The following is a 26,795-nucleotide window of genomic DNA, read 5'->3' on the forward strand; positions in this document are numbered from 1 at the left end:
AAAAACCCCGGGGGTTATCCTGGAGGGGTGCTGCAAACCCAGCATCCCCGGGGGCGGGGGGTGGCGTTCGCCAGCTATCTTTGATTCGAGGTGCATTCCCAAGATTTTAGTTAAGTGTAACATAAAACTGTGAAAGTTTAGCGGGGGAAAAGCCTTCCTCCCACCGACCTGGCCGGCCAATCAGGAGGGAGCCCCGCACCTCCCTCACTTCTGACAACTATTTAGCAACTGAGCTCAGCTAAAGTTTCCAAAAAGTTAGAATAACTTCCTCTCTCCAAGACCTCAATTTTTTTACACAACCTCGGTCCTTGAAATAAGAGCCCTTCAAGCAACCTGGAAAACGTTTGGTCAGCAAAAAAAAAAAAAAAAGGAAAAAAAAAAGAGAAAAAGAGTCCTCCTGTTTTTCCAAAGGATCTGTCTCAGGAATTTAAAGCACATTTAAGACACACACACACTCACATAACATAAGGAGGGGGGGAAAGGCTCTTCCCCTCCCCTTCTTGCAGAAAGCATGGAAGAAAGCTCCAGTTCTCCTGTTTCCCCTGTGGATAGCTTGGGGACCAGTGAAGAGGAGCTGGAAAGGCAGCCAAAGAGATTTGGCAGGAAGAGAAGATACAGTAAGAAGTCCAGCGAAGATGGCAGCCCCAACCCAGGGAAGAGGGGGAAAAAGTCCAGTCCCAGCTCCCAATCTTACGAAGAACTGCAGAGCCAGAGGATCCTGGCCAACGTCAGAGAGCGGCAGAGGACTCAGTCGCTCAACGAAGCTTTTGCCGCCCTGAGGAAAATCATCCCCACGCTGCCCTCTGACAAACTGAGTAAAATCCAGACGCTCAAGCTGGCGGCTCGGTACATAGACTTCCTCTACCAGGTGCTACAGAGCGACGAGATGGACAGTAAGATGACGAGCTGCAGTTACGTGGCTCACGAGAGGCTCAGTTATGCCTTCTCCGTGTGGAGGATGGAGGGAGCGTGGTCCATGTCGGCCTCCCACTAGCCACCGCCCGGGCCGGGCCAGCCCAAGGGGTAGGTACCCGTTTCTCTTCTCCTGAACGATGCTCTGCGTCTGTTTCCCTCCCTTTGCCCTTTGTGGAATGCTGGGGATGCTGATGGGTTTGGGGTCGCCAACCTGGAGGGCAGCGTAGGCACGTCCAGTTCCTCCCGCTCCCCCCCTGTGCCGGAGGAAATTCAAATAAATGGAGCTTCCAGGAAGGCAAAAATGAGATATCTCCAAAATTTTGGGGCGTGGGGGAGGGAAATAATAATCAGCATGCTTTTGCTATGTGGGAATGGGGAGTAAGAGGGGGATGGTGTTGAGAGCTGGGTGACGAGGGACAGAGGGGAAACCGTCACCGTGTGACATTTGCCAGAAAGCGCTGCTTCGGAGAAGGGCTCGGAGAGGAAAAGGTGATGGCCACAACAGGCTGACAAGGGGATCCAAAACAGCTGCTGCCCCGCTCTGTGGGTGCCTGCACCCCAAAAACCCCAGTGCTTAGCCCCGTGGTGGTCACATCCCCTCCCAGTTGGGGGGCCGGGGGTCAGCAGGACCCACGCGGGGCTCGGCGACGGGTTCGCCCCAGGTTGTGTTTCTCTTAAAAGAAACAAGCAGCAGATGTCGGCTGCAGTCCCAGGCTGTGCCCCTTCCCCCTCACACAGCAGAAAGCAAACAGACATAGGAGAAAGTCTGCTAAATTTTTGGGTTTGTCCAGTTTCCCTTCCCCAAAGTGACGGTAAAGCAGCGGCTGGCGTTAGGCGCAGTTTCTTATTTACTCTCCTCACCAAACCCTTCCTCGTCACTTTCCATTAGCAGAAAACTACTTCCTCTTCAGCTCCCTTTGTAATATTCTGGGAGGGAGGAATAAACAGTCAGAAAGGAGAGGGGAAAAAAGCCTTTTAATAACACCCTCATCTCCAGCTAATTAAGCAGAGCAGCTCTGCGTAGTGTCAGCCAGAGTTTGGGTCTGGCCGGGCGCTGTCTGGGGCTCCCTACATAAAACAGAGCCCACAAACCCATTTCACCAAGCAAACACTCTGAAGGGACATTTTTTCCCGCCACCCTTATGATGTAAAAATGAAATAATTTCATCATGTGCAGAGTTGAAGAGGAAAGTTTATCCCAGCCCATTGGCCAGGCTTGTTTAAAGAGGCAAATCCATCTTTGTTCAGTCATCAATGAACGGCCCCTTTGAATAAATAATATATAGAACCAGGCAAAAACTTGATGCAACTGCAGTACCTCACTTCAAAGAGGTAAAAAATTGTGAAACCAGGACTCACTAGTGGCGTAAAACGGACTTAAAACCATCTTAGATGTAAATGTTTCGCTTGCATCCTGAAATGGTTTGGAATTTGCACTTTGGTGCTGGAATTAAGTTCTTCTAGTGATTCCCCAAAATATGAAAAAAAGTCTCAAAATTGGTTATTCTGCTCACTGCAAGAGCTGCCTGTTGTTTCGTTTTATTTAAATAGGTAACACTGTTGTTGTGGGGTTTATGGCCATCTCTGGCATTTTTATATTTTGCATGTCGTGCCCCGATTTCAACTGCAGAAATCCAAATCTGAGTGGGTTTTTCAAAAGCAAAACCCTCCGTTTATACAACAGAGAGCCCTTTCCCATGCTAATCTGGCTAAAAAACTGCAGCAAACAGATTAAAAAAAAAAATCCCCACACAAAAACCCAGGCTTCTTGTCAAAACCAGATGTAAAATGTCCCGAACACATATTTCTTCAGCAGTTTAGATTGGCTGAATAGGAAAGTGCTGGGCTGGAACAATGCATTGATTCTGTTGTTTCCCAAATGATGTGTTGCTATTAGCCAAGGATGGTTGGAAATCTATTATCTAATACAAAACCCTCCTAGCACACGGGGCAAAACTTGCCTTTTTTAAACCGTGTTTTACGCCCCACATTGGTTAAATTATTATTAACATTGCTCTGATGAGGCAGATTTTATGGGTAGGTGCTCAGATTGTTCCCATCTCCACAAAAATGTGTGGATATAATGAAAAAATCGCGATGCAGAACCAAACCCTGGCACGTTTTGGTTTGATTTGGAATAAATCGGAGTTCGGCTCCTTCGCCATAACCCAGTGCTCCAAGGTGGCTCTTGCAGAAGAAGATCCCAAACTTTGCCCCTTTCCCTGTGCCTGTGCCTGTGCAGGAACACGCGTGTGGTTGGACTGTTGAAAAGGTTGTTGACAAATGGCCTGGTGCGGTGCGGTGTCAAATTCTATCTTTTATGGCGACAGAAATTACGGCTGCCAGAAAATAAAAAAATAAAGCTACAACGAGGTCCTCAAGAAGCCCTTGAGAACAGGCAAGTTTAGTTGGGTGGTGGGACTTTTTATGGGCTAGAGGGGAGCAGCCTGTGCTGCCCCAATGGACAAAAAATCCATAAGAAATTGCCGTGTGGGTTTGGGATCAGCGCCTGTCTTTCCTAGGGAGTAGGAACTGCAAACGTGGGGTGAGCGCAGCTCAGGCTGGGCTGCCATCCTCCCTTTTCCTGAGCTTTTGGGAAGAGAGAAGCAAGGAAAGGTTTTCTCCTTAGGGGAAGGCTCATTCCCCTCTGGCTGCAAGCAAAACAAAAATCAGAGGAGCTTTTTGATTAGAAAATCAGAGTCTTGGGAACTGGGAAAATGCCACCTGGCCCCTGCGAACGTCAGCAGGTCACTGCTGCTCGCTCCCCTGGCCACGAGAGCTTTTCCTGTTCTGCTCCATGGAATTCCAGACAACTGACTCCGGGAGTTGCAGGAGAAACAGGCACAGATTTTGCACCTCTAGGACTGCAGTGGGATGTTTCAGCCGAGCCTTCCTTCCCCCCAAAATCTCCCCATCCTCACCGCCAGCACCTGCGCCCTTCCCCTCGCAGCCACTTTTCCCTCTTGCTTTTGAAATTTTTCACAGGCTCTAAACTGAAAAAGAACAAATCAGGGAAAAAAGTATATTTCCTGATATTTGTTTTGTTAGGGATTAAACCTGTCCAGCTGGGATGGCAGGACCAGCAGCACAGCCCTGAGCCCTGCACCAGTAAGACCAGTCTGCTGCTCCTTCCCACTCACTGGGGATGAGCCCTTTGCCTCCCCTGGGCTGGCACTGGCACTGGGAAACGCTTTTCCCACCTTTTCCATGCTGGAGAAGCCACGTTTAATGTGTGTGTTCAACCCAGAGCCCTCATCCCATCGCCCCTTCAGATTTGCAGGGCTGTTTCCAGTATAAAACACCAGCATCCTATTTCATTTTTCTCCTTAAAGGAGCAAACAGATGTTATCTCTGCTGGCCCTGGGAACAAAACCTAACTCTATAGTGTCTGTACAGTTAACTGGGGGTGTAGTGACACTGGAACGAAGCCCTTTTTTGTCCCAAAAGCCCCATTTTTTTATACGCATCCTTCAAAAAATGTAAATAAGTTTCCTTGACAGGAAGGATTGTAAAGTTTGGTATTTACATTAATAGCCTTGTAGCGACGGGGAGGGGTGGGGGTTTCATCTCAGTGCATTTAAAAAGCCCAGCAAAATGCATTTTGGATCCTCTGTTTACGTTCGTGTCTTTCCTTGGGAAAGGATAAATCTGTTAGCCAGCAGACACCAAACACGCTGCAGTCAGCCAAAAACCGCTCAGGCTCAGGGATCTTTGAAAAAGAGGGTGCAAGGGAAATGCTCCGGAGAAGGAGACATGCGAAGAGACAAATCTGCCAGGGGGCTAGACGCAAATAAATGAATTACCCATCAGAAAGAGCTGGAGACACGCATGGCAGAGGGAAAATGCTGGATCGGGTCCGAAGGAACGCTTAGAAAAGTGGTAAAAACATGTTATTACTTAATCTGCTGGAGGCAGAGCTGCGGTGAAACTCCTATCGGGAGAGATGTGCGTTGAAGGGTCATTAAGGGAACAATCGAGGCAGACATTTGGGCTAAGTAGACCTAATTTGTCTCCAAATTAGTCATCCTCACACCGCTCGGCTATGCAGAGCAGCCCTGATTTTCAAAGCATCCTCATTAAAACGAAGGGAGAGATTGAAACGCTTCTCCTGAGCAGCCTCCCCTTCACATTCCTTCCTACGGTGCTTTTTGGGGGCATAATTCCTGCAGTTCTAGGTAGCAGTGATAAATGAGCCCTGGAGATCACAGCGGGCTCTCACAGAGCTGGGACAGATCCTGTAACCACCGCTGAGATCTCTTTTGGGGACATTTCATGTCACTCTTTTCCCCGGCAATATAATTATTTTTATAGCCGTAGCCCTCAGAATCATTTCCATGTGCTTCAGTACGGCTTTGAAATCTCCGAGCCCAAACCCTCCAGAATTTATGTCTTGCTGGAGAGCTACAGGAAGGGTTTGATGAGGCCACGAACGTGGAAAGGATCGGCACCAGAGCCCCGAAACACAGAGCGAGCTGGAAATGCCGTCAGGGAATCACAGCTGGATGGGGAAAGCGGATCTTTCAGGGACCCTTTTCACCCCTTTTCCCAGGTTTTACAGAAAGTTGGGAAGGGGGAAGAAAAAGCAAATTGCTCCTTGTAAGCCGCTGATCCCCCCAGACACCTCGGTGGCTGCTCGGAGCTCCTGATTCCCTTCTTCAGGCAAATTTGGAAGTGACGAAAACCAAGAAACCATCCAGCTGGATATTAGCAGACTCGCGCTAATTAATGATCAGTTCTCAAGAATTAAAACAGTAGAAATATTTGCCAGGGATTAAAAAAAAAGAAAAAAAAGACCAAAAAAAACCCGAAAAAACAAACAACAAAACACCAAAACAACACTTGGCATCCCGGCATTAATTAGATTTGTAGTTGTGGACGATGACCACTCAGCAACAACAACTAATCACACAGAAAGAGCAAATTAACTCAGCCAGCCCATAAATCAAGGCAAGGCAGCCCTTGCCCTCAGACCCATCCCTTTAACCACTTCCACACCAGCCCCGATGTCCTTGTCCTTCCCCTGCCAGTTGTGCAGCACAGACGTGGGAATCAGAGCTCTGCGAGCTCTTTGGGATGTGCTGCTCCTCCTGCCTTAGAGCGGGGGTTTGGGGGTAAAAATAGAGGATCCCTCTTTGAATTTTATTTGTGATCTGCCACCCAGAGCCCAAGGTTATCAGTGTTTAGCAGTAAGGAGGGTTTTCCCTCGGGAATGGGGGAAGAAAAAAAAAAATCAGTCTTTCTCTGTCACATCAAGGGAAGCCGCGTCAGGAATTTGGAGACAGGTTCTTTGCAGGAGGAGGGTGCAAACGGGACAGAGAGGTTTGGTTACCACTCCCATAAAAACGTGAAATAAGCGGCAACAACTCCTAAGCCCTGCTGTTAACAGAGGGCTCTAAGTAGCCATTAGATCCCTGAATTCTCCGGATTTGTTCCCTGGCTTCTCCGGGTCTTTTTTGTGGAAAAGGTTTGTTGGTCTAATACTCCAAAACGAGCACAGGAAAGGCTGCACGGATTCTTCATTCCCAAACCAGCATCCAGGGGCTGTCTGGCACTGCCCAGGGGCTGGGATCCACGTGGATCCAACCTCTCTTTGTTATAATTACGTGATTTGGGATTTTAAAATTATTTTTTTTTTACACCCGTGCTTCGGCAAGGGGTGGGATTGAGGCAGATCCGCTCTCCCCCAGATCACAAAAGGGATCAGAACACCAAAACAGAAAATAATCCTCGTGCCCTGCACTCTGTGGTGAGCGACAGTCCCTGCTCTTCCTCCCAACTCCCTTCCACCTTTCAACCACAGCCTGGAAAATAGAAAAAAGAGGAGGTGGGAGCGAGAGAAGAGACAGATGTCTACGGGTTCAGCCTGAGATATATATTTACTGGAAGAGGACCAGTAAGCCTGGCCTAGCTTTAATTGAATTCCTAATAAGATAGTTTTGCCTTGTTAGCTGCCACCCCCAAGAAGCATTTCCTTTAAGAGTTATCAGACCTGCCAAACACATGCTTTAAAATGCATAAATTGGGTTTTGGGTGAGTTTAGCCACCAAAAATCCTCGTGCAGTCATTTATCTGATTATGCCCTCGGTTTTAGCTGTTCAGGCCTCCTTTAAAAATCATATGTTTGTGCTTAAATGTAAATAAACCCAATTGCTCTGCTGAAATGGGGGAATCACGGCTGTGCTGAGCCTCCTATTAAAAATAATTAGTTAATCCAGCTTGGAAAATTCAGTAGGGTGGGATGGAGCCAGGGAGAATCTTTCAGAGAAAAAACAGCATTTTGGGTGGCTGGGGTGAGGGGGTCCCCAAGGCATCCACCCAGTGTCCCCAAAACCAAGCTCCTCAACAAAATTAACCTGCCAGAGACACAAAAATTACATTTCAGGCTGACCCTTATGGCAAATTTTATGCATATCACGATGTGATTTCTCTGTGTGAGAAATTCGGCTCCTTAGGCAGAATTTCTGTCTGGGAGGAGAAACTCAGAAATGCAAGGAATAAAACAAAGAAAACTGTGGACTCGGGAAGAAGATGATCAGGGAGATGCTTCCCAGCAAAAAACCTGGCATTGGTAACTGGAGACAAACCACCTTGTTAAGGGAAGAAAGGAGTTTATAGTTTAATCTACCAGCACAAAACCCACCTGGGCCCACCAGAAACTCCACTACCATCACCCATGGATGCTGTCAGGACCACGCTTGCCCTGCAGCACAAAAATCCCACCCTGAATATGGCCAGGACAGAAATGCAATGAAATTTATTAATGACTCCTTAATCAAAGGGGTTTGGATGGGGAAAATAGGTTTTCTATTTGTCCCAGCTGAGCACTTGCCCCTCTGTCCTTCTCATGTGTATCCCACCGCAATGCCCAGTACCACCTCCACCCGACAACTCCCCAAAATTCATCCCACAAGCACTTTTATACCAATTCTTGTGAGTTTGAGTCTTTCTTCCCCCAAACACACAGGTGAGCTTGCCCATCAGTGGGCTCCTGAGTGTAGGATGAGTGGCAGGAATTGAGCCTTTGCAAGGAAGCAGAGCATTTTCACCCATGGTAGTGCTTCTGGGAGCACCAGGGAATCACCCCCTTGGAAATTTCCCAGTGAGAAACCAGGGCATAAACCCACATAATAAAAACAGGCCGGATGAGATAACAGCAGTTTATTAAAAAAGCGTTCTGCACACAGCATATTAACTTGTACTTTTGCACATTGGATAAGATGGCTATTCTGCATATTTTAATTTATTTTGCTTAATTATCTTGCCTGATAAGCCCAGGAAATTTCTGATAGCACCAAGCCCTTTTTGCTGCAGTAATTGCGAGCGTGGCGCTCCGGGCGCGGCCCCGCCATCTCCAAAGCTCCCTTCCAGCTCCGTGGGGGTTTGTGCACAGAACAACCCGACATTTTACAAGGGCTTTTTCATCCCTGACCCCAAAAGGGGCTGTTTAAGAGATGCCTGGGATTGCCAGCGCTAAATAATCTATTTTATGCCAGATGGGGCTGAAATGTTTGCTGTTGGAAGGGAGCTGGAGTGCGGCAGAGCGGCCGCGTTCTCTCCTCCATCGTGGTGTGATGAGCTTGCACTTGGGTTTTGGGACTGAGAAGAGTTTCAGGCTTTTGAACTGTTTAAATCAGCTTGGACCTCATGAACTGGGGAGATCAGAGATCCCTTTCCAGTGATTCCCTTGGAAATTTACAACAAACAATCTGATGATCAATATTTCTTGTTGTAGTACGCGCAAATGAATAGCTCACCGCTGCTTTTCCTGTCCACTCCAGGGAAGTTGGTAGTGGAAAGCGCCTCAAAAAGGCCCTGTCACACCAAACCCACAATTCCAGCCACCCCCCAGGGCAATGCCATGTGCCCAGAAGGCTGAGGGTAGGGAACTGGGAGCTCAAAACATGCTGATTTTCAATAGGACCGAGTTAATCTGGAAGCTTTCCTCCTAAGCGCTGTTATTTTGTAAACCAGGCAATACTTTCACTCCCAACGAGTGGAAAAAGGTAAATATTTTAAAGTTGCCGAGGGAAACAGACACGGCTTTGAAAATTGTAGCTATTCCTTAACTGTGCATATTCGTGGAATAGTAAGGTTTTTCAGGCTAATAATGTCAGAATCAATTTGTGGAATCATATGGTTTTTCAGGATAATCATGTCAGAATCAGAGAGAAAATCTCCTGGCCTGAAACACAACAGTCTGAAATCTATTCCCGCTTTTTCATACTGGTTTATTGTTCTCACATATGCATCACTGGCTCATTTTCTGCTGCAATTAGTGAGGTTTTCATGCCCACTGCAATGCCCGAGGTACGTGTACAAGCCCCAAGGACACTCACCCTGCTCCTCCAGAAAATAAAACCTCCTGTTTAGAGCACATTCAGAGCTATTTCCTAATGCCATCATTTCACCAGCTGTGAAATGTATTTTTGTCCCCCAAATGCTGTTTTTCCTTAATCTTTTGCTGAAATGCTACTGCACAGTTTCTCACACAGCTACAGCCACATTTATGTTGTTCGAAGATCCAAAAGCTCTTTCTGGAGAGGAAATCCATAGGCTCCCCCCCTGCCTTGAATTACTCATCCACTGCACTGCTCAGGCTGCCTTGCAGCTTCTCTGCAGCTCAGGCACATCCTTAAAATTGCACACGGGGCTAAAATATTCCAAAAACCGGGAGGGTTTGGGCCGTTTCTGAAAGAGGGAGAGGAGGAGATGAAGGTTTCCTGGAGCTGTCACAGGGAGCCCGGGCCAGAAATCAAAGCCTAAAACTTTTCAGGGGGAAAGCTGCTGGGACAATTTGGGACCTGGGTGTTTGGAGCTATTCCACTGAGGTGTAAACAGGGACAATGAGGCACAAGCAGGGCAGAACTCAGGAGAGTTGTGGGCCCGGCGGCAAGCTTGCTTTTACCCCCACTTCCAGCTTCTCCCAGGAGAATGCCCAAGCCAGGAATGCCAAACCACCCCCAATAACAGTGCTGGCACTGCTGGCACCCCAATCCTTAATCCTGGTCCCCTCCCCAGCCCCTTGGAACAGGAGAGGAGCCCTGGAATTTGGGCTCTCCCTCTCCCTCTCCAACATCCCAGCAGCATGGAGGGATGCAGGGACACCAGGCTTTGCTCCAGCAGGTCCAGGAGGCATTGGATAGGGCTGGGAGACAGATGAGGCTGCTCCATTTCCATTCTCTTAGGAAACTTAAGAATTTTTATAAAAAAGCGAGTGAGGATTTGGCAGCGAGCGGAGGGTGGGGATGCCTGCCAAGGCCTGGACAGCTGTACCTTCTTCACTAGCAAGTTGTGCGATCAGCTAGGGCCGTGCTGAAAGCCAAGAGGAGTTACCAGAGCTGCCACATCGCATTTGGCTGATCCTCCCTCTGGGAGACACCTTAAAGAAACAAACCCACCCTAAGAGCTCCGCCAGCGCCAGCACAGCACAACCGGGGGTCACCCCACAGGCTCGGGGTGCTGCTCTGGTGTTCCCCCGCCTGTGCCTTTCCCCAATTTGGGATCCAAGATGAGGGGACAGGGGAGGAGGAGACTTATCCGAGGCTGTTTTTCCGTATTTTGCTGGCGTGCCGAAGCCCTGCCTGCCCCTCCCGAGCTCGGCCGGACCTTCCCGACAGCTTGAAATAACCCAGGAAATTGTGCAAAGGCTGCGGCGGGCCCGGCCCGGCCGGCGTGAGGGAGGGAGGGCATGAGGGAGGGACACCCGGCCCGGCAGCCAGCACCAAAGGTGGCACTACTGCACCTCACATTGTAAAACTTTGTTCTGCTGGGCTCTTCAAAGTATCAGGAGGGTCTCAGCAGAGAGAGGGAGGGAGGTGTGATGGGCTGCGAGGGGATTTGGGGAGAACCGATGTGACTGCACAGCCCCGGCCGCGGCTGAGGGAGCCTCCCCTCCCGGCAGATAGAGGGACAAAAGGCTCTCAGATTAATTCTTAAACAGAAAATTATCCCCCCTTTCCTTCGAGAGAAAAGCAAGAGATCTATCTCCAGGTGTTACCCCATCCCCTTCATCTCCAAGCACTTCCCAGGCTTGAAGATTTCACTTCAAGCTCATCACTGAAACAAGCTCCAAAGGCTCCCCTCGCACAGCCTGCCACGTGTATTCCCATTCCCCTCACAAAGCTCATTTTTCCTTGCAAACATCTCCAAAATCTCCTTCCAAGCGCCCGTGCTTGCTCCAAAGCTGCTCCGAGGTGCCCATTCCCCACAGGTTTGTGCACAGACATTTCTGGCCACGTTCCTTCCGCTCTCCCCCAGCTGGGAGAAGGAAAAGGTGGAAAACCACAGGAGCTGCTGGCTCAGCACCTGCTGGCACTAGAGGGCAGGGTAAACTGCATTAAATCAAGAATCAGGTGGGCTTGGGGTTGCATCCCAAGAGAACATCTCCTGTGTGTCCATCAGGGGTATCTGGGAGCAGCCAGGAGCTGTCTCACTGCCCGAGAAAAGGAGGAACCAAATTTTGCACTGGGCACATCCCACGTCAGTGATCATCAGGAGACCAGACTCCTAGGTTATTTAATTTAGGGTCCGAGTATGTTTCCACCTTTCAGTCACAGCTGCCTTTCTAAAAGAAAAACTCTTTAAAAAAAAAAAAAATCTCATTTCTCTGCTGTGTTTTCCTGAGTATGTGATTAACCCTGCCCCATCCTCCTCTTAACAGGAGATTTTAAATTAGCTCCAAACACAAAAAGCACAGGTTTATGCTTTCCTTTATCAACAGCCACTCCAATAAACACCCCCAATTTTTAAAGATGACTCCAAGAAGGTCAGGCAGCGCAATCCTTTCATGAGGGAAAAACCACACAGAGCTGGCAAGGCAATTCGTGGCCTAAACACAAGGAACAAAACCTCCCAGGTCAGCCCTAATCCTGCAGGACAAGCATCCTCCAGAGCTGCTGGTAGCCACAGAAACATCTGCCCTTCCCTGAGGGACTGGGCTCCTTAAAAATCCAGAGATTGGGGTGCATGAGAAGCAGCTGGAGCTCAGAGAGATGCGGTGCCCACAGGGCTCCTGCAGCACCTCAGCACAGGCTGAGACCCCAAAAACTGCACAGAGAGCTGGCGAGACCATCCTGAAGATCCTGGGGCAGGGAGAGGAGAGGGACAAACCCCAAAATCTGAAAGATTACAAGGATCACTTAGAAGAGAGTCACTAAATGCTGCTGGGCAGGAGAAATGCAGGGGTTTGGTTGGGATTTGGGAGTGAAAATGTCTCAGGCCTGCTTTGTTGCTAAGGAACAAGGGGGGTCTGTAACTCCACACTGAAAAAAGGGGGTTTGAAGTGTCAGATTTTACCCTTTTCTGACTTCAAAATGGGGTAAATGAGAAGCATTTTAAAAACTTTTATTTTATTTTTAGTCTGATAAGAAAGGTGAGACAGTATAGATGTTATAATTTATGCTATTACAATCAGGAGTTAACTATTTCTCTAAAGCATCTAGTTAATTTGTAAGGTTGTTTTTTTGAAACTTGTTTCTAGTTCTATTCCTCTCTCGATAATGTTTGTTTAATTCAAAATATTCATTAAATATACCCCAAAAAATAAAAACACACACATGCACATGGAAGCACAGCAAATTGCAGAGGTGATGGGCGAGGAGGGAGCCCCCAGCTTGCTCTGGTCACCTCCATCCTGTTTCCCACTGCTTTTGGCAGGCAGCAGAAGTGTCACGGGACACTGAGGCTCTTTCCAGCTGATGCCCTGCTGGATGGTGCCTCAGTTTCCCCTCCAAAAAGCAAATATTAACTCTTGCAGTGCCCGCCTTGCCCCTCCCCAGCAGGCAGGACCTTGCCACCAGGCTGGATTTACATTCAGCCCTTTATATTCCTTTCACAGCTTCTCATCTCAGAGATCTGAATTGCAGATGTTGCTGTGCCTCACATTTGGAGGGGGACAAAAACGGAAGGAAAAAGGTTAAGCAGCTCTGTGAGTCACTCCAATACATGACCTACTGTTGATTTAGAAACCTACCTCAGTTGTAAATAGAGGATAAGCTTCTCTGAAGGGTTTAACCTCTTGTATTCTGTCCAGAAAAACTAATAAATGAGAGCAAAACATCCCTCCTGAGTCACAGAAGCAACAAAGCTGGAAAACCCTGCCGTGGGTTCAGCTCTGAGGATAAAGTGACCCAAAACAAGTGACCTAAGGAGGGAGGGGAAAATAAAAAAGAGGTATTAGTGGGGCAGATAATGAAGAGAGCAGGCTGTGCTGCTCTTTGGGATCTGCTCCAGGCAGCAAAGGCAGGAAAAAACTTCCCAAACAAGCAGAGAGAGGCTGTGCCATGAATAAAATAAAATACAGCCCAAACCAATAGCGGGACTCTGGCTCCAAAGCACCCACTTGGTGCACCCAGACTCTCCTTGGAGCTGCACAGGCTCCTCACACCCATCACAGCACCAAATCATTTATCCACAGGCTGCTTTTCTGGGGCTTTTGGGAGGTAGAGGGCATGTCAGCCACATAACTGGGGAAGGGCTGGCAGAAGAATTGCAAGCAGGAGAATCAGCTTTGCTACAGGTCTTGCCATGCATCAGTGCCAGGGTAGCTCTGGAGAGGGCAAGCTGGTCATGGAAATGTCCTGATTTCAGCTTTGGAAATGTCCTAATTCTAGTTTTGGAAAGCCTTGTGAGTTTTGGAAGGCAGCTGAACCATCCAACCCCCTTCCCCCCCCCCACACACACCACCCCCCCCAACTTCAAATATCTTGTTGAATCATCTTTTGTCTTCAAAGCAGAGGGTGTAGCAGCGGAAGGAGAGCTTTCCCTGGGATTTGAGGCACTGAGTGGGAGTTGAGAGAAAGGCCAGCATCTGCTGATCTCAGGGTACCACCAGGAGAATTCTGCACCAGGATCCCGAGGAGGTCACTTGGGCTGGAGCCATCCCGAGGCCTCCGCTTCAAGCAGGATCCTGCAAAGTGACTGAGGGGGGCTGGATAGTCCCAACAACCCCAGTGATTAAAGGGAAAGATGATGAGCCAGCAGTTCCAGCATAAATCAGGCTGGCCTTAAAGATTTAGACGTGATTTAAATTGGCAGAGCTGTGGCTCACAAACCACCAGAGGTTTTTGTAGGGATGGGGATGCTTCAAATAAAAATAAAAGTCACTGCTCTGGTCAGCACACAGATGTAAAACTCAGGGCAGGGAAAACTGCCTGAGTAGTGCTGCTGGATAATTCAGGCCCAAATACCTCTTGGAGTAATTTTCCTCCAGTCCCTCCTTATTCCAAGGCAATTTCTAGTTCTAATCAGACATGAACTAAGGTAGGATTCCAGAAAATTTATTTAAAGCTCTTTTTTTGCTTGTTTAGAACTCAAAGATTATGTACTCAAGCTTTTCCACCTAAAACCCAAAAGCTGGAAATTTACCCTGTTAAAAATACTACATTAACTGATTAAGTTAATAATCTGTTGGGGTTGATGATGAGCAGATTGAAGCCAAAGAGATTTAAGGCCCCTCCAGAGCTGGGAGTATTTTGAAAGACACCAAGTTTTCTTGATCCTTTTGAGAATTCCAGCCTAAACTCCTATTCAGCAGCCTTTATCATTTAGTTGCTCTTTGGCTCTCTAGGAAAAACTAAAATCCCTGACACATAAGAGCAGCATAAGTAAGGATGAAGCAGTATTGTCAAGTTTGGAATACACAGCTCAAGTCCAAGTGAAGGCACAAGTTGGTTCAGAGCTGTCCCAGGCTGTCTCCATGTCTGATCTCAGCTCCTTTTCCTGGCAAGGAAAATCCCACAGGCATTCCCTTGCTCAGTTCATCAAGATGATTTGGCTGGATCTCACCAGGGAGCCAGGCAGTGAGTCCCCAGAAATTGAGCCCCTTGTCCCCAGGCCATGCACACAGGAGGATCTTGGCATCCATGGAAAAGGGGAGCAGACACAAATCACCAATTCCTGCAGCCAGGGCCTGGCTTGTGTAACCAGGCACTGGAGGAATAAACTCAGGTCTTTTCACCCTCAAAGATCTTTCAGCTCCCTTCCAACCCAAACCAATCCACGATTAATGAAGCAGAGATGGAAATCGTTTGGAGGAGTCCAAGAGCCTCATCCCCTGGACTTAAAGCCATCCCAAAAGCAGAGGTGGAACAGCCAAGTGAGGAGATGGGAGCAGAATGAGGGTATCTCTGGAAGGAAAAGCAATGCCAGCAGCTCTCCTGATGTGTTTGGAGCTGGCACAGTCCTGCCAGCCTCCTTATTCCAACCCCACAGAGCTTGGGAACAGCATGCAAACACTTGGAAGGGAAGGAAGAAAGCATTTAATACGTCTGAAATAATTTTCTTACAAATTCATTAGCTATTATTTCAGCTGTGTGACCTCCTGAAGGGACTTTCTAGAGGGCCAGATTATGCAGTCAACTGAAAATATAAATAAGTATGGAGAGGGCAGAGATCACTTTTTCCAGCCAAAGCGTGTGGGATGTCAGGTTAGGGTTCCTGTCGGGTGCATCCTGCACTTCCAGGAGGGGAGCCTGGCCCAGCACTTGCATTTCTTCTGCCATTTCAGGCAAAATCATCTCATTTATTTATGTTGATTTCAATTACTGCTGCTTTTGGGGAGCATTTAACCTGAATGTCTGTGCATAGATTCACACTGATATTTACTGCTGGGGAAGGGCTGTATTGGAGGTGAAAAATGCAGTGCACATACAGATACAGATCTTCCCCAGCCCTGGAAGTGTCCAGGGCCAGATTGGATGGAGCTTGGAGTGTGGGATAGCAGAGTGTCTCTGCCCAGGGCAGAGGGAAGAACAAGATGAGATTTCAGGTCCCTTCCAGCCCAAATCATTCTGTGATTTTATGGTATGGTGAGACCCATCTGTGCCTGTGTAACAACGGCAACTAGGAATTTCAAAAGAAAACCAAAGCACTTTAACGGGTAAAAAGCACACAGAGGAGTGAGAAGTTCTTAAATTGAGTCACCCCAGACATCCTCCACACCCAAATATTTAATGGAATCTGGGATCACAGATGATCTGTGTGTTGTGTGCAGAAGCACGAACACATTTCTCTAGACAGAGACAGATCCAAGCTTCCCTATTCTCTCCCTGCATTCAATCTCATTCCCTAATAAGCCTCTAAACCCTCATTTCAGTCACTAAATGTAACACCCAGCCTCCCTCCCTTCACAAATATCACACGCTGGTTTAACCTGGAGAATTCCAAACTTAAACATCTTGTACTGAAAATATAAACCGTGTGTAAAACTCAGTTGCACAGAGCAGAAAAGCTGTTCAGCATCAACCAGAGGTTCCCTTCACCCCTGGCCTTGAAAAAAACCCAGTCTAGAGGAAAGTGTTGGATCAGACCACCTTCCTCTAAAGGTTTCTCCCAACCCAAAGCAATTTGAGATTCCCTGAGCTGCAAACCCGAGCAGAAGAGCCCATCAGCAAGTTCTGAGCAAGCCCCTGGCACCCAGCAGCACCAGCTTGGCTCAGCTTGGCTCAGCTGGGCTCAGCTTTGCCTGCAGCGGAGACCGGAGAGGAGAAGCACGGCCAAGCTCCAGCACAGAGCCTTTGTTGGGAGCAGATGCTGCTCCTCCTGCTCCCCCCAGAGCAGGGATTGCATCAGTGCCACAGGTTATTATCCCAGCGGGAACCTCGCAGGGGTCACTCACCGAGGCTCAAACAAGCCCAGCTTTTGCAGCTGGCAAACCTAAACAAGGCCAGCCAGCTGCTGCCGAGCTGAGTCAGCCGCGCTCGCTCGTCCACTTAACCCGTTCCTTTAATCACCCAAACCCCCAAAACCTGACAACTGCAGACAGGAGAACACACATCTGCCCTTCTGCAGCATGACAGGCTGGAAAAGACCGTGGAAACCGATTTTCCAGGGCTTTTTTTCCCCTCGGCTGCTGAGTGCGTGCTGCACACAAATCATGTTCCTGGGAGTCGCTGGCTGCGCCTGCTCTGAGTCAGCAGAGCATGTGCGAAACCCCAGCCGGCCAGCGGGGCGAGCAGCTAGCTCGCACTGAAATAGTGAACATGTGATTGCATCCTCCCCTAAACACAGACCAACTGATCTGTTTGCTCCTTGAGCAGCTCACACTGAAATATTGAACATGAGATTGCATCCTCTGCTAAACACTGCCCAGCCGATCTGTTTGCTCCTTGAGCAACTCACACTGAAATATTGAACATGTGATTGCATCCTCTGCTAAACACCAACCAACCGATCTGTTTGCTCCTTGAGCAGCTCACACTGAAATATTGAACATGTGATTGCATCCTCCCCTTGTTCCTTGAGCAGCACACACTGAAATATTGAACATGTGATTGCATCCTCTGCCAAACACCAACCAGCCGATCTTTTTGCTTCTCGAGCAGCACACACTAAAATGTTGAACATGTGATTGCATCCTCTGCTAAACACTGACCAGCAGATCTGTTTGCTCTTCGAGTGTGGAGGTACCAGTTGCGGGTTTCTCTGTGTCTTGGTTGAAGGCACTTGAGACAGTAATTCATGTTTGGACTCAAGTGTTTCTTATTTCTTATCAGTAAAACAGTCTCACTATTGTGAGTTCTGCAGCTTTTCATTAGAAGGCACAAAATGGCCAACAATCTCTTGTTACAAGGTGTTTTAAAGCTAAACCATCCAATTAAGAACTGATACCTAGATTATTTCCCCTTTTAACCCAATAACTGATCCCACAGAGCTGCAATGGGGGCTTTTCTGCCCAATTACAAAATGCCACCCAAACCCATGAAGAAGCATGAAGAAAAAACCCGGGATGACACCCTGTGCCCTCCATCTTGCTGCCATCCACAACATACTAAAAATCCCAAACCCTCAATTTCTCACCAAGTGATACACCTACACTACTCTCTACAATCTATTTCACACTTTTGTGGATTCCAGTCTATCTTGAGCTCTAGGACACTTTCTCCACAAATGAGGGTCAAAGTCAGTGCTCTCCTGGGGGTCAGGGCACCCCAGAGCAGACAGAGAAATATTCCCTGTGCCCTGGGTTTCCACACTCGGGCAGCACACACTGAAATATTGAACATTTGATTGCATCCTCTGCTAAACACTGACCAGCCAATCTGTTTTCTCCTCAAGCAGAGAGGTTCCACCTCTGCACGCTTCTTCCTCTGAAAATTTGAACTTGGTGTTTGCTCCCCTTTGGAAAGCAGCAGCAAGGGAGTGATAACTTTGTTTTACCTCTAAAATCCAGAAGTGTGATCAAAAGGAGACACAGGAGATCTGAAGGAATCTATTGATAGGAAAGGGACAGGGAGTAGAAACACAGACAGCAAGCAGAATAAAACAAGATTCTAGAAATCATTAGTCAGTCATTGCTTCGGGAATTAGACCCCTCAGGGTGTCCATTGATGGGAGGGGAGGCTTTTGGAGCAGAGCAGAGGGTTAGGAAGCTCCCTGCACTATACAGGCTGGAAACTGAAGAGAGTGTGAGTAAGATCTGGCTCCCTGTCCCGCTCCCTGTGGTTTGCCTGCCCAAAACGACCCATGGAGCAGTTTCAGGGAAGCCCATAAAGCAGCTGGCCAGCCCCATGCTGGGCTCAAGGCAGTGATGCTGCTCCTGGGAGTCTATGAAAAATGATTCATGGATGCTCAGAGCCTGGACGGGGAGTGGGGGGGATGCGCTGACCACAGGAGGAGGATGGCAGCATCCAAATCCACAGAAATAAAGATAAAATATCCCCACCCTGACCAGCCATTGTGCTGTTGCCTGCATCAAGTCCAACTCCTGGCCCTGCACAAGGGACCCCAAGGAGTTGGGCACCTCCAGGAAGCCCTTGAGAAGAGGCTGGCAAGGGGAGGAGGAGGAAGAGGAAAGAGAGGGGTAGAGATGATTATAAACACCAGGGCAGGGAATGGGCTGAGTACCTTAAAGGACTGGGGCTGAAATCCAGAGGGCTTGGTGTAAGAAGCCAAGGTTTAAGGGTTTTAAACCTGCTTTGAATGGGATATTCTGTGATTCTAAGCATGGGTAAAGCCATCTGCATGGAAGGCAACAGCTGTAAAGTTTAGGAAAAGCAGCCATACTGTGCGCTACTTGCACTAAAGGCTGGAAGAAATGTGGGGCTGAGGAGAGATGTGGGAATCAGGGTGGCTTTTGCCAGGCTTGTACTGTGCTGATATAGCTGCCAGGCCAAGGAAAAGGGAGAGAAAAAGCCCCGGGGCAGGAGGAGATAAGGCAGGCAGAGCAAGACGAGCCTATCACACCTATTCAAATTCCAACTCACTGTCACCGTTCCCAGGGTGCCAAAACCCCTATCCCAGTGCTTTACCCCAGCCCCACAAAACCCAGAGTGGCTCACTCCATGCCGAGGACTCCTTCCCCCAGCAGGATTGTCTGTCATATAAAATACAACTCCCCCTTCACGAGGGCAGCACCCTCTAACCCCAGGTATTTTAAAGAGTTGAGCAATTCTTGCCGTAAAAAAAAAGATCAGAAGGCCTTTATTGACTGCAGCAGGGTTAAGCCGGTTTATTCCAAGTGAGAATTTGGCCCCTTGACTTCAAGGAAGACATGCTGATTAATCCCAGATGGAGATCTGGCCAGGCACAATCCCTTCCCAAAGTCCTGGGGCTGAATCACCTCCACTGCTCAGAGCCCAGGGAGTTACTGAGGAACAAGGAACAGCACCTGCCATGTGGGAAACACTGAGGATGGGACCAGGGAATTGGGATTGAGGAATTTAGGGACCTTCAGGGTGTGCCTTATAATGGGGGGAAGATGCCAGAGTAGCATCCTTTCTCATGCAGACATCTGGGAATGTCACCTGGGATGGGAGTCTAAAACCTGGGCATTGAGCACAGTGGGCAAGGAAATTGGGAATCTTCCTGGCTTCTTCCCACCGAGGGTTCCTTTTGTAAGGATCCATAAGAGTAAAAACAGGATTAAATCCATCCATGCTTCAGGAAAAGCTGCCCCAGCATTTCTTTGGCAGTTTTGAGAAGCAAACACAGCTTCATTCCTACTCCAAATGCCAAGAAAAAGGATCTTTTTTCAGCAATCATCTCCAAGGCTAACTCAGGACAGGCAAGATTTTGCTTCCTAGAGTTTTAGGCACAAATGCCATGCTTTTTGCAGGAAAGGGTAAAATCCTTTACATGTGTGCCCATGGGGAGATGGCAAAACTGTGGATAAACACCAGAATACACCAATTCCAAGGCAGGTATTAATGAGGTTTTGGGTCTTAAATGCAGAGGGGGTGCATCAAAAACCAGGGGCAATTTTTGATGCAGGGGCATTAAAACGTCACAGCTGTGGGATGCCAGTGTCTCTCCCCAAATTTCCCCTGGGGGTCTCTGGCCCAGATTTGCATGGTGCAGGCCAGGGGGACTCTTGCTGAGGGCTTTGCGTGCGGAGGAGGCTCCTGAGAAGGGGGAAACGCCTGAGCTCCCAGCTCCCCCCTCCAAGCTGTGTTTGTGAGGGCCAGCATCTGGAGCGGGGTGGGAGCCGAGGGCTGATGGGCAGCAGCACACGTACAGCTGTGCACATCTGGCCCGCAGGTGTCTCAGCTGCTTTGTGTCAGGGACATGAAAAAGCACCCCGAGTTCCCAGGGCAGTCGTACCTGTCCCGTGGATTGTTCCCAGAAGCCCCCAGAATTCCGTGGATTTAATGTCTCTGCTTTTTAGTGGGTGGCCCCAATTTTTTTGTTTGTTTGTTTTTCCATTATTTTATTTGAAAGAAGGAGTTTAAACCCTAGATGCTTTTAAAACAGGGGGGTTGTGTTGTCATTAATTCCACTGGCATTAATCCACGCAGCTGAGTCAGTCATAATGGATGGCTGTCATCCTTCCCCTGATTTACTCCTAGGAGTAAAGGTTACTATAGAGCCTTTGTGCTGCACTGGTGAAAAAACCTGAGGCTGCTCCTCCTTATGCTCAGCCACAGGTACAGCCAGGCTTGCTCCCAAAATATTTAATCTGGGCAAGGACAGGCAAAGTGGGAAAACATAGGAAAAGTCTCATCCATGGGGTAGGAAAATCCCGGAGCATCCCACAGGGATGCTGCTGCTGCTGGGGTTTGGGAACTGCAGCTGCACACAGGAAAACTGTGAGAGCAGAGGAGCTGCTGGCTGAGCAGGCCAGACCAACAGAGTTCCCTTGGAAAAAGAAGAAAGGCACAGATGTATATGTTTATTTTTAGAGAAGGTGTCTTTCCTAGAATTTGTATTATTTTGGCAGGAGCGCTGAGGGGGTGGAGGAAAGGTTTCCCTTGGCCAATAATATCTGCTCTGCTAAAACAGGGTGGAGGCATGGGGGTGTTCTCACAGCCCAGTTCACATCTCAGTTGTGTTTATCCCTGTAGAGGCGTAGAGGAACCAGAGACCCCTCTATCCCAGTGACTGCCAGCTTTGTCCTAAATTAAATCAAATTGAATTCTCCCTCGGGCTGCCAGCTGTGTCTGTGCAGGGTGGGATATGTCACTGTGAGCATCTCAGCAGAAGCAGATGGATCACCTGTGACAACTCCACCCTCCTTCCCTGATTTCCAGCAGCCATTCCCACTGCTTCGGCCCCGTTTTGGGTGTGCATTTCAGGCAGTGCCTGGCAGCTGGAGCACCCCTGGATCCGAGAAGGCTGCAGGATGTGGGACCCAGGAGGCAGAGGAAGGTGGAAATGTGGTGTGAGCCTCAGAGCCGCTTTTTAGGGACTCATCAGTGTCTGTGCAAGCTCTCCTCCCCAGCCTGGGTATTTCCCTGGAGCTGCACCAGGAGAACACCTCATTCCCTGCCCTTTTGTTCCACACCTCTCTCCTGTTTTTGGTGTGGGGCAGTGGATTTGAGCCAGAGAAAGCGATGATGAGCTCTGCTACCCAGGAGGGCCGGTAGGGGCCACTCCTGCCCCTCTTTGCCCCCATCCCTGGCCCAGGAGATGCCACTGGTGTCCCTCAGTGCTTGTTCCCCCAAACCACCCACCAGGCAGCCAGGCCGCTCCTGGCTCTCCCAAACTACACGGGGCAGCTCTGCTGCTTTTCCCTGCTCCGCTGCTCATTAGCGGCTTCCGCCCCTCGGCAATTCCGAGCTGCCATTCCAGTGATGTGCTGCCAAGGTTTTCAAAAGGGGGCTCCCACAAACCTGCCTCCTCCTCCTCCTCCAGCTGCCACCAGCCCTGCTCGGCCTGTGGAGGAGTGCAGGGCTGGGGGAAATGCGCCTTTGCTGTTTAAAGCTTTTTTTAATGTTGGTTTAAAGCTGTTTTTATATTTGTTTTAACTTTCTGGTGAGGGAGGGACGCAGCACCTTGGGGCCAACATTCCTGGCTGCCCAAATATTGCTGCAGGGAGGCAGAACCTAACAGAGAACATCTGAGCATCCCAGCAGAAAAATGCTTCACTTGTCAGCATTCCCTTCTCCTCCCTGTGGTGAGCACAGGCCCACAAGTTTGATTTTAGCTGAATTTGATTTTTTTAGTTTGATTTGACCTGAAATGTTGAAGAATTGGCTCCTTCTAGGTGTTTTGGAAAACTTTCCCAAAGTTTTTCCATGGGAAGTTGTTGAGCCCACAGGTAGAAGCCATTGAATTCCTCTGCTGGGTGAGCATCCCTCTCTTCTTCTCAAGGGGTTCTTTCCGTTCAAGGCCAGGTTGGACAGGGCTTGGAGCAACCTGAGATAGTGGAAACTGTCACTACTCATGGCAGGGGGTGAAATGAGATGGACTTAATGGTCCCTTCCAACCCAAACCATTCTGGGATTCTATGGACACCAATAACCCTTTCTGCAGCAGTGTGAGGGGGGAAAAAATATTTAAAGCAAAATTACGGAGCCATTCCTGGCAATATGTGAGAGGAGCACTCACAACTGGAGCTCTCTAACCTCGTGGCCGTGCTCCATCCTGCTCCAATGGCTGGGAGCAGACCCAGGCAGGAAGGACCAGGGCTCTTCCCTTGGCTTCTTCATGTGGCATCACCTCTTTATGATCCTCCCTGGACAGTGAGGTGTCAGCAAACCAATGCACAAGAGGGTCTGGAGAGGGAGAAACAGCCCCAGAGAGAGGAGGCAAAGCCCCAGTCTCCATTTCCTCATGCCGCACACCCATCAAACTGCTCCTGATAACAAACTGGGGAGCTGCAGGACACAGGGAGGATGTTTCACCCCCAGCCAGCCATGGGCAGATAAATCCCCCAAGCTCTGCAAAGGCTGGGCTGACTCAGAGAGAGGCTTCTCCCCGGGGCTCAGGACTGAGCCTCTGCCAGGGATGTGTTTTGAAATGGTTTCCCAGCTGTAAGATGCACATAATTGTGGCTTTGCCTTCATCTGGGAGACTTCAAGAGCGGATGGTTGATAAGGATGGAGCAGCAGAGGCAGCACAGCCCGAGCCAGGGGATCTGGTTTCAGTCTGTCCCTACCCGCAGCACTCGATCTGATTTTGGCCCTCTCTCCGCCCCCTCGCACGGACACAATTATCAGAATTCCTTTCCCTGCTGCTTCCTCCCCTCTGAAGCCTTGCAGCCTGCTCCTGCTGTCTTTTCCAGGGCTCCCTCCTTTCCTGCCTCAAGGGATTTCTGCTGGGTTTACCCTTTCCTGGTAACACCCCAAAAATCAAGGGATTTCTTCTGGGTTTAGGCTTTTCTGGTGGGAAACATCCCAAAAAAAATCAAGGGAATTCTGCTGTTTTAAGGTGCCTCTTTTTTTGTAAATTGAAACATGCTTATATTTAAATTAAACAAGCTTAAATTTAAATGAATTTGAGCATTTTAAACTTAAGCAAGGCCAGATTGGATGAGGTTCCGAGCAACCTGGTCTGATGGAAGGTGTCCCTGCCCATGGAATGGGATGAGCTTTAAGGTCCCTTCCAGCCCAAACCACCCTCTGGAGTGGCTGCCATCGATTCTGGCTCCAGGGACAGCTGAGAACTCTGAGAACTTCATGAAATAATTTGGGAACATCCCTTCAGCAGTGATCCTCCCAGTCATGGGGATGCCATCAGCAATTTTGGCTGTTGCCCACTTTCCCCATACCCTGAAACAGCTGGGCCGTATTTTTTATTTGCCCACAAGACAAAAACAATGGCAACAAAGGAATCAAGGCCAAGTATCCAAACCTGACCGTGGATCTTTTGATTGCTCTGTGCCACGGGGCTTTTTAGGGTAGTTATTCCCAAAACAGCTAGGAATGATGGCTCCTGAGCTCAGGAATGGGATTTGAGTGATTTCCTAAAGCAGGAGCATCACATTTTGGGCTGTAACCCAGCATTGCTTGAAGCTACTGGTGGGGCTATTCCAGAATAATTTTTACACTAGAAGGAGGAGAGATTCAAGTGAGGAATAAAATTCCTCACTCGGAATGTGTTGAGGCCCTGGCACAGGGTGCCCAGAGGAGCTGTGGCTGCCTCTGGATCCCTGGAAGTGTTTAAGGAAGGGCTTGGAGCAACATGGAATAGTGGAAGGCATCTCTGACCATGGCAGGCATGGAACAGGATAGACTTTACAATCCCTCCCAACCCAAACCATTCTGGGGTTCTATGAATGCCACATTTTCCTCACCTTGACGTGTTTGCTCTGTCCCATCTTGTTCAGGCCTTACCTCTGAGAAGAACCAACCCCACATGGGATTTCTCCTTCCCCATTCACCCTAAAACATGCCTGGGATGTAGGGCAAGAAAACAAAAAGGACCTGGGGGCAGAGACTTTTTTCTACACCCTCAACTTTAAAAGAAATTGCAAAAGCTACCATAAAAAAAAAACAACAACAACAACCAAAACCAAAACAAAATAGCAAAACCCACCAAAACCAAAAAACCCAAACAAACTCCAGCAATCTTCCTGCATTTCACATTTCATTTGCACTCTTGGCCATGCCACGGAAATGATTTCAATCCTTTTGTAACCAAACCCACCCCAATTCTGTATAAGCAAAGGCCTGGGGGACCTGTTGGGAAATTTCCTGCAGCCAGGGCCATGCTCCTGCTGCCACCTTCCATCAGGCCAGCAGCTCCCTGCTCCTGTGACATCCATGCTGGGCTGGGAAATGCTTCAAAACCAGGGAAAAATGGATCAGCAAAGGCCTCAGACAGAGGAAGCTGTGCTGAGGCAGAGCATCACAGCTGGGCTCTGTGTTAGGATAAGAGAAATGCTTGGAAATCCCCAAGAAATCCCAGGAGAAAGCAGTTCCCATCCCTGGGAGTGTGCGAGGCCAGCTTGGACGGCTCACAGAGGTTTTTGGGGCATTTTCCCTCTTCCTCAGCCCTTCCTTCCCCCTGCAATAGCCAAACAGGGCCAGGCTGCTGACATGAGGATCACAAGGCAGATTCAGAGTGTGATTTCAGAGTGTGATTTCAGGGTGTGATTTCAGAGTGTGATTGCAGAGTCTGATTTCAGAGTCTGATTTCAGAGCAGCATTTCACAGAATCACAGCACGGTTTGGGTCGAAAGGCTCCTCAAAAAAAGCCAATACAGTTCCAGAGAACCAGCACGAGGTGCAATGTGGCAGAGCCATCCCAGAGCTCTGGAAAATCAGCAGGGCAGGCCATCACCATCCCCTCACCATAACAGGGAGGAAAATCAGCCCCTCAGCACCGAAGTGCTGTGGAATTCCCAGTTTTCTCCAGCTGGAGGTGGAAACCAGAAAGAACCAGTGGGAAGGAGCGGCCTCAGGGCAGCAGCAGCCAGAGCAGGGGGTCCCAGCCAGGGTTAAAGACGTCAGCTCTGCCCCGGGAGCAGCTTTGTGCTGAGCTCTCTGCTCTTGGGTGGGATCTAAAAAAATCCCTGGAACTAGACCAGCTTTTTATCTGGTTTTACCTCGGTTTTGTGTCAGCCATATTCAGAGAGGAGCAGGGCACAGCAAAACCTCATGTGACCATCCTCCACCCCTTCCTTCTGCTGGCTGGAAAAAATAATAAGTTAAAAAAATAAAATCAGCAAATTGCTCCGTGGTATCTTCCTCCTCCCTGGGTTTTATTTTGCTTTCCTGGAGCCCTCCCTGGATGGGGAAAGGGTCAGCCTGTCATCTGTCAGACGTGGGCATCCCCAAACCACCAGGAGAGGTGGGGCTCTCCTAAGTGCTCCTGGGCAGACTGACAAGTCCCCGAGCTGGTCTGCAGAATGTGGTTGTAATTAGATAATTAATAACTGGGAGAGGGAAAGGAAAGGAAATCAGCTAAATGGAAGCTTTCCTCAGTGGGAGGAAATAATTATATCTGCTTTTTGATATCTGAGCTGAGGTGGCTTTGCTGAAGGCAGGAACAGCACCTTGCCTGCAAAGCCATCCCTGCCCTGAGCAGGAGAGGGGATCCCAGGGCACTGCTGGGTCATGGAGTTTGTCCCACAGAATTTACCCTGCTCCTGGAAGGGTTCCACGCCAGGTTGGAGCAATCTGGGATAGTGCAAGTTGTCTCTGCCCATGGCAGGGGGGGAGGAATGAGATGAGCTTTAATGTCCTTCCCAACCCGAACCATTCTGGGATTCTGCTGTTTTGATGGACACATTGCTCCTGCCTAGGGATTTACCATTTTAAACCCCAGTGCAAACCAGGCTGTGACATTACCACACTCTGAATTTAGGCTCTCTTTCCAAAAGCCTAAGGAATTGTGCTTCCACTTGCACACTGGATCTTGCCCAGTGCCTGGATTAACTCCACGCTGCTGGAACCAGGGGCAGGATTCAACACCTGCTGATGAACCACAGCCTGGATTTGTAGGGAAAAAGCCCTTCCCACACAACCTAGCTCAGAAAGATGTCCTGCATTTTTTGGCGTATTTATTTTTCTTCTCTTCTCTTCTTTTTTTTTTTTTTTTTCCTTTTCTCCAGACTGTCCAGTGTCTGCGACTGAAGTGGAATTGGGATATATCCAAGTTTGTAGCTTCTGAAACCTTAAAAACCTCAAGAAAACTGGTCCAAAAGACCCCTCTTGACCTCCCTCGCTCTGAACTCTTGCAGAGCATTTCAGACTGAGTAGCAAAACAGCACCGAAGAG

At 48.9% G+C, this 26,795-nt stretch overlaps 1 protein-coding gene across 1 annotated transcript; it reads left to right on the forward strand.

The window, feature by feature from the left end:
* The first annotated feature begins 511 nt into the window (after positions 1-511).
* TWIST2 (twist family bHLH transcription factor 2) lies at positions 512-26,706 on the forward strand. Its single transcript, XM_054278417.1, has 2 exons — positions 512-1,023; positions 26,630-26,706. Exon 1 carries the CDS (start codon positions 512-514, stop codon positions 992-994), a length of 483 nt encoding a protein of 160 aa, XP_054134392.1. The 3' UTR covers positions 995-1,023; positions 26,630-26,706.
* Positions 26,707-26,795: the final 89 nt, after the last annotated feature.

This window comes from Melozone crissalis, unplaced genomic scaffold, assembly GCF_028551555.1.
Source record: "Melozone crissalis strain CALT ecotype California unplaced genomic scaffold, PUWL_Pcris_2 ptg000023l_1, whole genome shotgun sequence".
NCBI classification, from domain to species: Eukaryota; Metazoa; Chordata; class Aves; order Passeriformes; family Passerellidae; genus Melozone; species Melozone crissalis.

Coding starts and splice junctions, on each gene's coding strand:
- TWIST2 (XM_054278417.1), top strand. CDS start 512: ATGGAAGAAAGCTCCAGTTCTCCTGTTTCCCCTGTGGATAGCTTGGGG.